This window comes from Dipodomys spectabilis, unplaced genomic scaffold (assembly GCF_019054845.1).
Source record: "Dipodomys spectabilis isolate Male_0828 unplaced genomic scaffold, ASM1905484v1 ptg000067l, whole genome shotgun sequence".
Classification (NCBI taxonomy): domain Eukaryota; kingdom Metazoa; phylum Chordata; class Mammalia; order Rodentia; family Heteromyidae; genus Dipodomys; species Dipodomys spectabilis.
In genome coordinates this window covers 3477601-3490924 of record NW_024870744.1, presented here as the reverse complement: position 1 = coordinate 3490924, position 13324 = coordinate 3477601, and the positions used below count along the sequence as shown (strand labels likewise).

The window sequence follows — 13324 nt, the reverse complement described above, 5'->3', positions numbered from 1 at the left end:
AGGGACTTCTCAAATGAAGAAATAAAAATGGCAAAGAAACACATGAGGAAATGTTCATCATCCCTGGTGGTGAAGGAAATGCAAATAAAGACAACCCTGAGATACCACCTTACCCCAGTCAGAATGTCCCACATCCACAAATCAGCCAACGACAAATGCTGGAGGGGATGTGGAGAAAGAGGAACCCTATTACACTGCTGGTGGGAATGTACACTTATACAACCACTTTGGAAAGCAGTCTGGAGGGTCCTTAGAAAGCTAAAGATTGACCTCCCTTACGACCCAGTCATACCACTTCTAGGCATCTACCCTGAACAACAGGAACCAATATACAAGGACACGTGCACCTCCATGTTTATTGCAGCACTGTTCGCAATAGCTAGGATATGGAAACAACCTAGGTGCCCCACCACAGATGAATGGATCCAAAAATTGTGGTATCTATACACAATGGAATATTATGCAGCCATTAGAAATGACAAAATAATGGCATTTGCAGGGAAATGGATGGAGCTAGAAGGAATCATGTTGAGCGAGGTAAGCCAAGAACGAAGAGACAAACGGTACATGGTCTCCCTCATAAGTGGATGCTAAATCCAAAAGGTTAGTGATACGACAAAACTAACAGGACTTAAGAAACAAAGAACTCCCGCTCATCTGGTTGAACCACTACTAAATATCCTCATGCTGCTGATCACAAATATGGTATATAACATGTGAACACTGTTATATATTACAGACTGTGGTAGACAATTTGCTCCAGGGAAGTTAGAATGAACTTGTGACTTTGAAATTATGTAATCATTTAATCACAATCAAAAAAAAAAAAAAAAAAAAGAACCTCGGGGAAGGGAGGGAGGGAGGGGATGGTAGGGGGAAAACAATGGAGGGGGTAACAATGTTCAAGAGGAAGTGTACTCATAACCTCACTCATGTAACTGTGACCCTCTGTATAGTAGCTTTACAATAAAAAAAAAAAAAAAAAAAAAAAAAACACCTCAGGGACAGCACCTAGGCCCAGGACCCCTACCCTCCACCACGCATGAGCACACATGCACACATACATACCCAAAGTTCCAGTGTAAATCTGTAAATCGCCTAAAATCTCCAAACAGCTGAAGGTCAGAGGTTCATGCCAAAGCTCACAGAGCTACTAGATGGCAGAGCAGGGACTCCACGGCAGGAAAGGCTGCCAGCCAGATGCACCTGGCAAGCTGGCAGAACAGGGACTTGGGCCCAGGGCCTTTAAGTTGATACACTGCACTGTCTGTGACAGCACCAAGTAGATCACAAACTAGAATATACTAACTTAAACTTGCAACTTGCCACTCCTTCCCCAACCAACTCCCTGCAGTCTACTTTTTTTTCCAAAGCACTTGTCACCTTCAAACTTTAAGTTATTATAATATAAGCACTAGAATAGGGAACACTTACATTAGAATAGGAATCTTTAACACAGGGCCTAACTTACATAGTAAATGCCAGAAAACATCTCTCAAAGAAGACATTAGCCCAAAGAGCATTTATTGAGTGCTTGCTGTGAGTGAGCAGAGAACTGCATCACTTCTGCTGGATTCCAAATCCATGCAGATTTTTTTTTTCTTTTTGTCAGTCATGGTGCTTGAACTCAGGGGCCTAAGGGTTGTCCCTGAGCTCTTTTTTTTTTTTTTCCCAGTCCTGGGGCTTGAACTCTGAGCCTGGGCACGGTCCCTGAGCAACTTTTTTCTCAAGGCTAGCACTCTGTCACTTTAAGCCACCACTCTACTTCTGGTTTTCTGGTGGTTAATTGGAGATAAGAGTCTCATGGACTTTCCTGCCTGGGCTGGCTTTGAATTGGAATCCTCAGATCTCAGCCTCCTGAGTAGCTGGGATTACAGGTGTGAACCACCAGCACCTGGCTTTATCCAGATTTTGATAATAGCTTCTAGAGCCCTGCAACATGCCACTGCTGCATTTAGTTCTCAAAGGAGCTAACAAGCCAACCCAGCACCAACCAAACTCTCAAACAACATTAAAATGTAAGATGCATCTTTGAACTGAGCACAACCTAAATTTCTTAGAGGTTCCTTTGGAGAATCGGTCCAGCAAGATGGGAGTAGGAACTAGTCCTTGGCCCAGCCAGCTATTGCCAAGTCCCAGCTGGCACTTTTTCAATATCACCTTTGCTGAACAAGACTCCACTTGATCTGTCATAGCACAGGATGTGGGCGTCATAGGGCACTCTGGCTTTGTGGGGAGGGGCGGAAAGGAGGGTAGTATATTTATACCATGTATGTCTTTCTGGAGATCTCACATGAGGGTAGTCTAGAATACTCTCGGCCCTCTGACCTTTTTCTTAAACACGGCATAGTACCACCAAGTGTGGTACACCAAAGGGAGTGTTGCTACTCTGGCAAATTCAAAGCCACTTTGGAGAGACTGATAGCTGTGGACACAAGTCCTTGGGACTGTGCAAAAATTCTCACGGAGCCTCTCCTCTGTGCAGGGGCACATGGAGTCCAGCAAACGTCATGTTTGGCTGAAACAATCTGCAGAGGACAAGACTTTGACACTTTGCATATCTTGATTTTTTTTTGGGGGGGGGGGGGGAGTCAGTAGCGGAGCATGAACTCAGGGCTACTGCTTTCAGTTGGCAGTTTTGCTCAAGGTTGATGCTCTACCACTTGAATCACACTTCCACTTCTGTATCTGGCTTTCTGACCAAGGACAAAAGACAGTTGCAGAAAGTCCCACTATCTGTATCTATATCTGTCCAAGAAAGAGGTGAGCTCATGCCTGTAATTCCTAGCTTCTCAGGAGGCTGAGGTCTCAAGATCAAAGCCAGCCCAGGTTCCCCCCCCTCCAAAATCGGCGTGACTCTTTATCTTCAATTAACTACCAGAAAAAAAAAAAAAAAGATAAAGGAAAAAGAACAGACACAAAAAAGCAAGTCACTCCAGAAACGCTGCCCAGCTTTAGAATAGTCTTCCAGAAAATTCTCCATCTGCCCCTCCCCCACCGGCAAGCTGTAAGAACAGCAGCACTGGCTGCCTGAAGCCAGTGTACCAGTGACTTGCGACAGACCTGTCACCGACCCCTGCTCCACCTCACAGCTGGATAACCTGGGGAACACACTGCTTTTGCGAGCCTCAGTAAGCCTCATCTGCAAAAATGAGAATCAATCGAATCTACATCATAGGATTGCTGGGAGAATTCACGGAGAATAAAGCTTAGAATAAAGCAATACTTTTTGTTTTTGGACAGAGTCCCCCTCTGCCCCCCATAGAGAAAAGGAAACTATTGCTTCAGGGATTGCTAAAAGTCCCCAGGGCCACTGTTGATGCACTTATTCAGTTTCCTAGGGGTTTGCTGATAGCCGATTTCCAAGTACATCGCATCCTGGCAACATTTTAGGGGTGGAAGGTGCCCAGGACCGAGTGACATGTCGTTCTTAGCAAAAGGGAAGGAAACAAGGCCCGAGGAGGGGCTGGGAGGCGGCCGGCCGGCAGCCCGATGGGAGCCACGGCTCTCAATCCCAGCCAGGCGCCCTCGGTCCCGGGCAGAAGTGGCGGAGGCCGCCGGGCCGGGCCGGGGCCGCGCGGGCTGAGATTCACCCCGGCTGAGAAGCGATCGTCTTTTGTCCCCTCATTAAAGAAAATGCCCGTCAGGGCCCCAGAGGCTACGCTCACGCCTCCGGCGCGTGTCGGGCCCGGCAGCGGTGAGGGCCGCCGGCCCCGTGCGTGAGCCGCCCAGGGTCTGGAAGCGGGGCGCTGAGCCCCGAAGGCCTCCGCCCCCGGACGCCACCCGAGCGGAGCAGGGCGGCCAGGGCGGCCCGGACTCCGCTCACCTGGCCGAGGCCTTCGGCGCACCTGGCCGAGTCAGGCCTCAGCAGCCTGCGGCGGGACGGAGCCGTCCCCGCTAGGAGAGGCCTGGGTCCCCTGAAACAGCCGGCGGCGGCCCGGAACTCACCTGCCATCGCAACCGCGCCGGCGCCGCCTGTCAGTCAAGCGCGCCCTCCGCCGCGTCGCGGAGGGTCGCGGGGCTCGGCTCAGCCGCGCCCCTCCCCGTCCCTCTCGCTCGTCCAATCGGAAGAGGCCGACGCCAGGGCGGGGGCGGGGCCTGCCGGGGCGGGGCCGGGCGGGGTGGGGCGGGGCCGGCGCTCTGACAGCACTGCTGTGCGCCGGAAGAGGCGCGGGCCACAGCACAGGGGCTCGGCGGCTGGACCGCGGGGCCGTTCTCACGATGCCGGTCACCGGGAAGATCTTCCGCCGCCGGCGGGCCGACTCGGAGTCGGAAGAAGATGAACAGGATTCAGAGGAGGTTCGGTGCGTTTGGGGAGGGGCTGTCGTGGGCCGCGACTGGCCGGGGATGCCGTACCCGTGAGCTGGGGTTGTCGCTTTGAGGCTCCCGGGACGATGCCTCCGCCCCCGGCCTCACTGGGGCCCGGTGTCCCGGGACGCGCACGGATCTGACTGCCGGAAATGCCCGGCGCCGCGGACCGCGGTGCTGGCAGCTGTGCAAGGGGGCACCTGCGACACTGGACGTTGATTCTGGGCTCTGCGGAGGAGCTCTCAACCTGCGTGCATTGCCCTCGCCCCGCTTTTCAGGTTGAAGCTGGAGGAGACCCGAGAAGTGCAGAACTTGAGGAAGAGGCCCAATGGGGTGAGGTGGGTACCGCAGCCGGAGAATAAGGATGGGGGCGAGGACAGAACTACTCCCCAACTTGGGCCTCGGCCATGAATCTCTCTTTAGACACATCCCTTCCTCTTGATACACTATCGCCCTAAGAGGGTTCTTGGCAAACTTTTAACCACGACATACTTTGAGCCTGGTGATCTTGGAGGGTGCTCCGGACATACAGAAACATCACCCGAGTTTTTATTGTATGGGATTCATTGTAAAGTACAGGTCGACTGGTATGAGTTGGAAAATTCAGAAGAGTACAATCGAAAAGAAAAATAGCACCCATGTTTCTTTTTCATCCAGAGGCAAAAAATGCTAACATTTAATGTTCTTTCCAACATCTCTTCTCTTTTTCAGAGATTATGAACATTGTTTTTGATTGGGTTTTTGTCGGTTTTAGGGCTTGAACTCGGCCTGGGCACTTTCCCTGAACTCTTCAGCTCAAAGCTAGCGCTCTACTACTTGAGCCACAGAACCACTTCAGGTTTTCTAGTGGTTAATTGGAGATGAGTCTCACACATTTTCCTGCCCGGGCTGGCTTTAAACCACGATTCTCAGATCTCAGCTTTCTGAGTAGCTAGGATTACAGGCGTGAGCCACTGGCTCCCAGCTGAGAATTGGTTTGGTGTTTTTTTTTTTTTGTAAGTTGTGAGGCTTGAACTCTGGGCTTGGGCGCTGTCTCTTTGCTCTTCAGCTCAAGGCCAGTGGTCTACCGCTTGAGCCACAGCAGCACTTCAGTTTTTTTTTCTAGTGATTTATTGGAGATAAGAGTCTCATGGACTTTCCTGCCCAAGCTGGCTTTGAACCTCGATCCTCAGATCTCAGCCTCCTGAGTAGCTAGGATTTTAGGCGTGAGCCACGAGTGCCTGGCTCCAGCTGAGCAATTTTTTTTTTTTTTTTTTGTCGGTCGTGGGGCTTGAACTCTGGGCCTGGGCACTGTCCCTCAGCTCTTCAGGTCAAGGTGAGCGCTCTACCACTTGAGCTACAGCGCCACTTCCGGTTTTCTGGTGGTTTATTGGAGATAGGAGTCTCACAGTCTCCTGCCTGGGCTGGCTTTGAACCGCGATGCTCAGATTTCAGCCTCCTGAGTAGCTAGGATTACAGGCGGGAGCCACCAGCGCCCGGCCAGCTGAGCAATTTTATAAGCAGTTTTATTCTCTGCTTTTTTTTTTTCAAGTCACTATGAGTCTCTCAGATTTGTCTTCCCAAAATGGCTTGGAACCTTCATCCTCAGACTTTAGCCTCCTGAGTAGTTAGGATTATAGGCATAGTTACCAGCACCCAGCTTATTTTATTCTTGTGGCTTTTGCAGCTGGCTTTTCTGCCTATCTCAAATCTAGCCCTTGAATTAAAATTGCAACCTTCAAACTTCCTGTGTTCTTTTTCAACTTTAAATTTTGTCATTTCTTTTTGTTTTGCTCAGTGCTGCTGCCCTGCTGGTGGGAGAGAAGGTACAAGAAGAGACTACTCTGGTGGTGAGTATGGGACCCTCCTGGTACCTACTATTGTGTGGGCAATTGTGCTTTCTTTAGAAATAATAGTAATTCTACTGCCTAATCTGCGTGTCTGCTTTCTGCAGGACGATCCCTTCCAGATGAAGACAGGTGGCATGGTGGACATGAAGAAACTGAAGGAAAGGGGCAAAGATAAGTAAGTACCTGGTAGGCATAGATACAGGCTCCCCAGAACCCTCAGAGCTGGGCAGGCAAGTCTACCTCTGATGCAATGTCCACAAGTCATGGTTGTGCTTTGCAGTGTGTTGTTAAAACAACAGGTAGGGACTGGGAAGGTGGCTCAGTGGTAGAGTGCTTGCCTAGCATGCATGAAGCCTGGGTTCAATTCCTTAGTACCACATACACAGAAAAAGCCAGAATTGGAGCTGTGGCTCAAGTGGCATTGTGCTAGCCTTGAGCACAGAGACAGTGCCCAGGCCCTGAGTCTAAGCCCCAGGACTGGCCAAAACAAAAACAAAAAACAAGTATTATAACTAGATAGAAAACACTTTTGAGGGCTGGGAAGGTGTCTCAGTGGTAGAGCGCTTGCCTTGCATGCATGAGGCCCTGGGTTCGATTCCTCAGCACCACATAAGCAAAAAGAAAAAAGCCGGAAGTGGCGCTGTGGCTCAAGTGGTAGAGCGCTAGCCTTGAGCTGAAGAGCTAAGGGACAGCGCCCAGGCCCAGAGTTCAGGTCCCACGACCGGACCCAAAAAGAAAAAAAGAAAACACTTTTGACTTTATTAAAGAAAATTGGTACAGGAGTAATAGGGATATGTATACATTCCTATTTTCTTCCAAAGACTTTGATTTCCAAATGGCTTAGTATTTTGGAATGGTACTAATGCTTCCATGAAGCTTGTGGATTATTCTAAGGCTTCAATGTTTTATTTTATTTTAGTTTATTTGTGCCAGTAATAGGCCTTGAACTCAGAGCGCGGTTGCAGTCCCTGAGTTTGTGTGCATTTTTCTTTTGTTTTTGTTTTTTTTTTTGGGTTCCGGTCGTGGGGCCTGAACTCTGGGCCTGGGCGCTGTCCCTCAGCTCTGCAGCTCAAGGCTAACGCTCTACCACTTGAGCCACAGCGCCACTTCTGGCTTTTTTCTTTATGTGGTGCTGAGGAATCGAACCCAGGGCCTCAGGCATGCAAGGCAAGCGCTCTGCCACTGAGCCACCTTCCCAGCCCCTTTTGTTTTGTTTTTTGCTCAACGCTAGCACTCTAGCACTTGTACCATAGCTCCACTTGCAGCTTTTTGGTGGTTAATTGGACATAAGAGGCTCATGGATTTTCTTGCCTGGGCTGGCTTTGAACTGTGATCCTCAGATCTCAGCCTCCATAGTAGCTAGGATTACAAGCATGAACTATGAGTACTCAACTTAAAGACTTCAACTTTCATTCTCAAAAACAGACTGTTTAATCAAGACACTGGTGGGTCACATCTGTAATCTAGCTATTCAGGAGGCTGAGATCTGAGGATTGAGTTTCCAAGCCAGCCCAAATAGACAGATCTGAGAGACTCTTTACCTCCAATTAACCAGCAGAAAAGATAGAATCAGAGCTGTAGCTAAAATGGTAGAGTGTCAGTCTTGAACAAAAAAGGTAAGGGACAGTAACCAGGCACTGAGTTCAAGCCCCAGTATGGGCACAAAAACAAAATAAAACCTATTAAAAAAAAGAAAAGAAAAAAGAAAGGAAGCAAGGACTGATAGCTCACTCGGCTGAGTGAGAGATGCCTTTTGTACTCTGCCTACTCTTAAAGGCCAATGGGGAAGTTTCATATAAAATCAATAACAAAAATAATTCAGCGGGCGCAGGTGGCTCACGCCTGTAATCCTAACTACTCAGGGGGCTGAGATCTGAGGTTCATGGTTCAAAGACAGCCTGGGCAGGAAAGTCTCCAATAAACCACTAGAAAACTGGAAGTGCCTCTGTGGCTCAAGCACTTGCCTTGAGCTGAAGAGTGCAAGGACAGCGCCCAGCCCCAGAGGTCAAGCCCCACGACCAACAACAATAATATTAATACTAATTCAGCCAAATACTTCAGAGTTTACCAAAGAAATATAACCCCTCATTCAGCAGAGGCATTGCCAGAGGCCAACAGTTTAGATACATTTATTCCTAGAGTTTTTCTACTCACAGTCATGAACGGGATGTGAGATCCTTTGTATCTGGCTTCCTTGAAGCTGCAGCCTGGCAGCCTTGCTTCACTGCCTTCTCCTTACAGGGTCAGCGAAGAGGAGGACCTACACTTGGGGACGTCGTTTTCTGCTGAGACCAACCGGAGGGACGAGGACGCAGACATGTAAGTCAGCCAGTCTGAGAGGCTGGGCTCCAGTCCACATAGGAGGATCTCTTGTCACATGACTCTCCTGGGGTCTTCTGGGAGATGTACAAGCTGACCTCCACCCCCTCACTGCCTCTCAGACCTGAGAAATTTGAAAACCTCTTAAAAGTCCTTGAAAATGGTGGTTTGGGGGTTTGAATTTCTTTTTTTTGAGAGAAGATTGAACTCAAGGCCTTGTACCTGGTAGGCAAATTGCCCCACCTTGAGCCACAGCCCAGCCCTTTGATCTTGATCAAGATGAATGACATTTCCCCAGGGATACACATGGACTTAACCCCTCCGATCTTCCAATAAGACCTTTTAGAAAACCGGTGTGACTGTGCACCCCTGTAACCCCTGCACTCAGGGGCTGAGACAAGAGAACTAGGAATTTGAGGCCAGCCAGGGCTGCGTAGCGACGCCCTGGAGAGACTTCAAGAGACGGAACGACCATCTTTTTTACTTCAAAGAATCTTACATTGGGGCTGGGAAGGTGGCTCAGTGGTAGAGCGCTTGCCTCGCATGCCTGAGGCCCTGGGTTCGATTCCTCAGCACCACATAAGCAAAAAGAAAAAAAGCCGGAAGTGGCGCTGTGGCTCAAGTGGTAGAGCGCTAGCCTTGAGCTGAAGAGCTGAGGGACAGCGCCCAGGCCCAGAGTTCAGGCCCCACGACCGGACCCAAAAAAAAAAGAACCTTACATTTCACGATGCCAGTAGATTAGTAGGGCATAACCTTCTGTGTTGGGTACTTTTAAGTTGAAAATTAGTAATTTGACAAAAACTTAAAGCTGGGCACCCATGGCTCACACCTGTAATCCTAGCTACTCAGGAGACTGAGAACTGAGAGGATTATGGTTCAAAGCCAGCAAGAAAGGCTGTGAGACTCTTACCTCTAATTAACCAACAGAAAACTGGAAGTGGCGCTGTGGCTCAAGTGGTAGAGCGCTCACCTTGAGCCGAAGAGCTCAGGGATAGTGCCCAGGCCCAGAACTCAAGCCCCATGACCAAATAAAAAAAAATTAAGTTGGGCAAATCCCAGCACTCAGGAAGCTTAGGCACGAGGATCTGAGTTTAATACTAGCATAGACTACCTGTCTCAAAAACCAAAGCCACAACAAAATAAACCCATTACTTTTATTTTCTCATTCTCCATGGACTAATGAAAATTCCCTCGTGAGCCATCACAGGCCAGTGGGCCGGTGCTGGGAGCTGACTCCAAGGTGCCTGCAGGGGCTTCCTGCCCTCGCTGAGCCTGGGCTTTCTCTTGTCAGGATGAAGTACATCGAGACAGAGCTGAAGAAGAGGAAAGGGATCGTGGAGCATGAGGAACAGAAAGTAAAGCCGAAGAATGCCGAGGACTGCCTCTATGAGCTTCCAGAGAACATCCGAGTCTCCTCAGCCAAGAAGACGGAGGAGATGCTGTCCAACCAGATGCTCAGTGGCATCCCTGAGGTGGACCTGGGCATCGAGTACGCGCCACTGCGCTACCTGGCCCCTCTGCCCTCCCTGCTTCTCAGTTTTTAACTATGGGGCCGGGCAGGGGTGACTGACACCTGTCATCCTAACTTCTCAGTCCCAGGAGGCTGAGATCTGAGGATTATGGTTTGAAGCCAGCCTAGGCAGACAAATGTAAGAGACTGCTATCTCCAGTTAACCACCAGAAAAGTAGAGGTGTCATTCGAAAGGTATAGCACCAGCACCAAAACAAATCAAACACAGCAAGCCTCTAATCCTACTCAGGAGGCTGAGATCAGGGGATGGAAGTTAAAAGCCAGCCTAGGCAGGAAAGTCCTCAAGGCTCTTATTGCTAATGAGCCACCAGAAACAGGAAGTGGTGCTGTGGTAGAATGCTCAAAAAAGCTTAGGGACAGTTACCAAACCCTGAGCAAGCCCCATAACCGAGGGGAGGGGTGGGGAAGGTTATGGGGAACTGGGCTGGGCTGGGTTATGGCTCAGTGGTACAGCACCTTGAAAGGCCCTGTTTCCCATCCCCAGTTACACACACACACACACACACACACATGATGAAGACTGTCTCTTACCTGTATTCTTGAAAAACCTACTGACGTGAATTGGATTCCTTCTAGCAGGTTGTTGCCAGGGCTTTTCAGGAGGCTTGGTCTAGTAGTTGACCCCTCAGGGACCTAAACACTAAGAGCAGGAGCAGAAGCGCCCTGAGCTGAGCACAGCTGACGAGGCCCCTCCCTCACTGTTATCCTGGCAGAGCCTGAAAGAAGCCCTGCTCCAATTCCCCCCACACACACACCCCATGGCCTCCTTTAACCTTAGCTACCCCTGCTTTAAGGGCTTGAGCCATCGCTGTGTCCAGAGAAATCCAGACACTTCTGGGTTCTTGCCTCCTTTTTGGTATAACTAGCCTGGAGCCTTGGGCAATCTGATTTCTGTGAATTGAACTCAGGGCCTCACACATTCTAGTCAAGTGATCTACTGAGTTACACTCGCAGGCTGGATTTCTTCTTAATGCAAAGAGAACAAGTCTTGTCCTGCCATAGCTATGAGCTAGCCATAAGAATGTGACTGTAATCCTAGCTACTCAGGAGGTTGAGATTTGAGGATCATGGTTCAAAGCCAGCCTGGGCAGGACTCTTTAATAAACCACTAGAAAACCAGAAGTGGCACTGTGGCTTAAGCTGTAGAGCACTAGCCTTGTGCTGAAGAGCTGAGGGACAGCGCCCAGGCCCAGAGTTCAAGCCCCACAACCAACAAAAAAAAAAGAATGTGACCATAGGAGTGGCACTATGCCTCAAGTGGTAGAGAGCTTGCCTTGAGCATAAAGAGCCTCAGGGGCAGTGTCCAGGCCCTAAGATCAAGCCCCACAACTGACCAAAAAGAAAAAGAAAGTGACCAGGGGGCTTGGCATGGTGGCACACACCTGTCACCTCAGCTCTCAGGAGCCTGTGGCTGGACGATCATAGGTTCAAGAGGAAAAAAGCGGGGGTGGGGTGGGGGGAAGAGGGCATAAAGAAGTTTAGGAGTGAGCTGTATCCTAGGACAGATCAGTGTTTCCTTAAGCAGGTATCTAGGCTCCCTGGTCAGCCCATCTGCATAGCGAAGCCGCAGTGAGCTAACCTGGGTTGTGGTTCCTTCTGGCAGCGCTAAAATCAAAAACATAATTTCCACGGAGGACGCCAAGGCCCGCCTGCTGGCAGAGCAGCAGGACAAGAAGAAGGACAGTGAGACGTCCTTCGTGCCCACCAACATGGCTGTGAATTATGTGCAGCACAACAGGTGTAAGCGCCCTGGGGAGGCCGCCGCACCTGGGGAGGGGCTGAGCTCCACTCTCTCTGATGCCGCGCCCGGGGGAGGGGGGCTGAGCTCCACTCTCTCTGATGTGCCGCCTGCTCTCTTTGTCCAGTTTATCACGAGGAGCTCAACGCTCCCATACGAAGAAACAAAGAAGAGCCCAAAGCACGGCCCTTGCGCGTGGGGGACACGGAGAAGCCAGAGCCTGAGCGTAAGAGCAGCTGTTGGGCCGGACAGCCTTGGGGGGCTATGAGGCGGGTTGGGGCTGGGCAGGGGTGGAGCCTAGTTTTGGGGGCTGGGCGTCTGGGTTCCAGCTGATGATGTGGACTAGGATCCCATGTCTTCTTTCCAAACCTCGATTTCCTCATCTATAAAATGGGGTGGTAACAGAGCTTTCCTCTGCACTTGCTTTTTGAGCATGGTAGAAACAGCACAGGCCAGTTGAAAGGTGCTTATACAGAGTTCTTTCCTGACACCTTCCTGCGCTTCCTTCCGGGCTCTGGGGAGAATGTGGTCTCCTGGCCAATTCCAGGGCAGCAGTGGCCTCTCTGCTCTCCTTCTCAGGGTCCCCTCCGAACCGGAAGCGTCCTGCCAACGAGAAGGCCACGGATGACTACCACTATGAGAAGTTCAAGAAGATGAACAGGAGGTACTGACGTTGAAGCGAAGGTTGCATTGCACTGCACCTGTGTGCACACACCCGAAGCATTAAGGGTGTGTGTGTGTGTGTGTGTGCACCCTGTCACACACCCGAAACATAAAGGGGGATGTACATATGTGCGTCCTGTGCACACGCCCAAAGCATAAGGGAGTGTATATATGTATGCACCCATGGCACATTCCCCAAAACAAGATCTCCTGGACAGCAGCTGCCCAATAGCTGTGGACAATCCCAGGTAGACTCAGAGCACTGCTCCCTGCCTGCTGGACTCTGTGTTTGTTTTCGTTTCCCTGTGTATCCCAGGCTGGCCTAGAACTTGCAGGCCTTCTGCCTCTGCCTCGCTAGTGCCGAATAACAGACCTGCCCGACCACTCCATTTCCCACTGGATTTTTCAAGAACTAAATGTGTTACCTATTGAAAGGAAACCATGTGTTGTTTTCATATTTGGGGGCAAACTCTTCTTTACATTATTAAATTTTCTTTGTAAATACATTGACTTCCTCTTCAGTTTGTTCTGGAGCAGAACTAGCAGGTGCTCGTGGTTGATAGATGGTTGTGGACTTCATGGTTTTTGTGTGTTGTCGGTCGTAGGGCTTGAACTCTGGGCCTGGGCACTGTCCTTGAGCTTTTCAGCTCAAGGCTAGCACTCTACCACTTGAGTCACAGTGCCACTTCCGGTTTTCTGGTGGTTTATTGGAGATAAGAGTCTCACTGACTTTCCTGCCTGGGCTGGCTTTGAACTGTGATCCCCACATCTCAGCCTCTCCAGTGGCTAGGATTACAGACATGAGCCACCTGCACCCAGTTACATATGTTTTTATGACTACATAGGCATCCTTGTGCTTTGCTTTCAAACACTAGAGTGAACCATTCATTGTTGGGGGACTTTCTGGGTGGGCAGTAAGTTATCAAGGATGAAATG

At 50.1% G+C, this 13324-nt stretch overlaps 2 protein-coding genes across 6 annotated transcripts in view; one reads left to right on the top strand and one right to left on the bottom strand.

Moving 5' to 3' along the window:
* The window catches only part of Usp20 (ubiquitin specific peptidase 20), a 40837-nt gene extending 36829 nt beyond the window's left edge, over positions 1-4008 (bottom strand). For 2 of the 5 annotated variants that reach the window (XM_042681028.1, XM_042681029.1), the window contains exon 1: positions 3949-4008. The gene's annotated coding sequence lies outside the window, so the exon portion shown is untranslated. The remainder of the gene's footprint in view (positions 1-3948) is intronic. The other 3 variants (XM_042681026.1, XM_042681027.1, XM_042681030.1) reach the window with 2 other exon arrangements.
* A 157-nt stretch (positions 4009-4165) lies between these two features.
* CUNH9orf78 (chromosome unknown C9orf78 homolog) lies at positions 4166-12892 on the top strand. Its single transcript, XM_042681032.1, has 9 exons — positions 4166-4304; positions 4587-4646; positions 6086-6137; positions 6242-6312; positions 8379-8456; positions 9748-9945; positions 11591-11727; positions 11853-11951; positions 12305-12892. Exons 1-9 carry the CDS (start codon positions 4222-4224, stop codon positions 12394-12396), a joined length of 870 nt encoding a protein of 289 aa, XP_042536966.1. The 5' UTR covers positions 4166-4221; the 3' UTR covers positions 12397-12892.
* Positions 12893-13324: the final 432 nt, after the last annotated feature.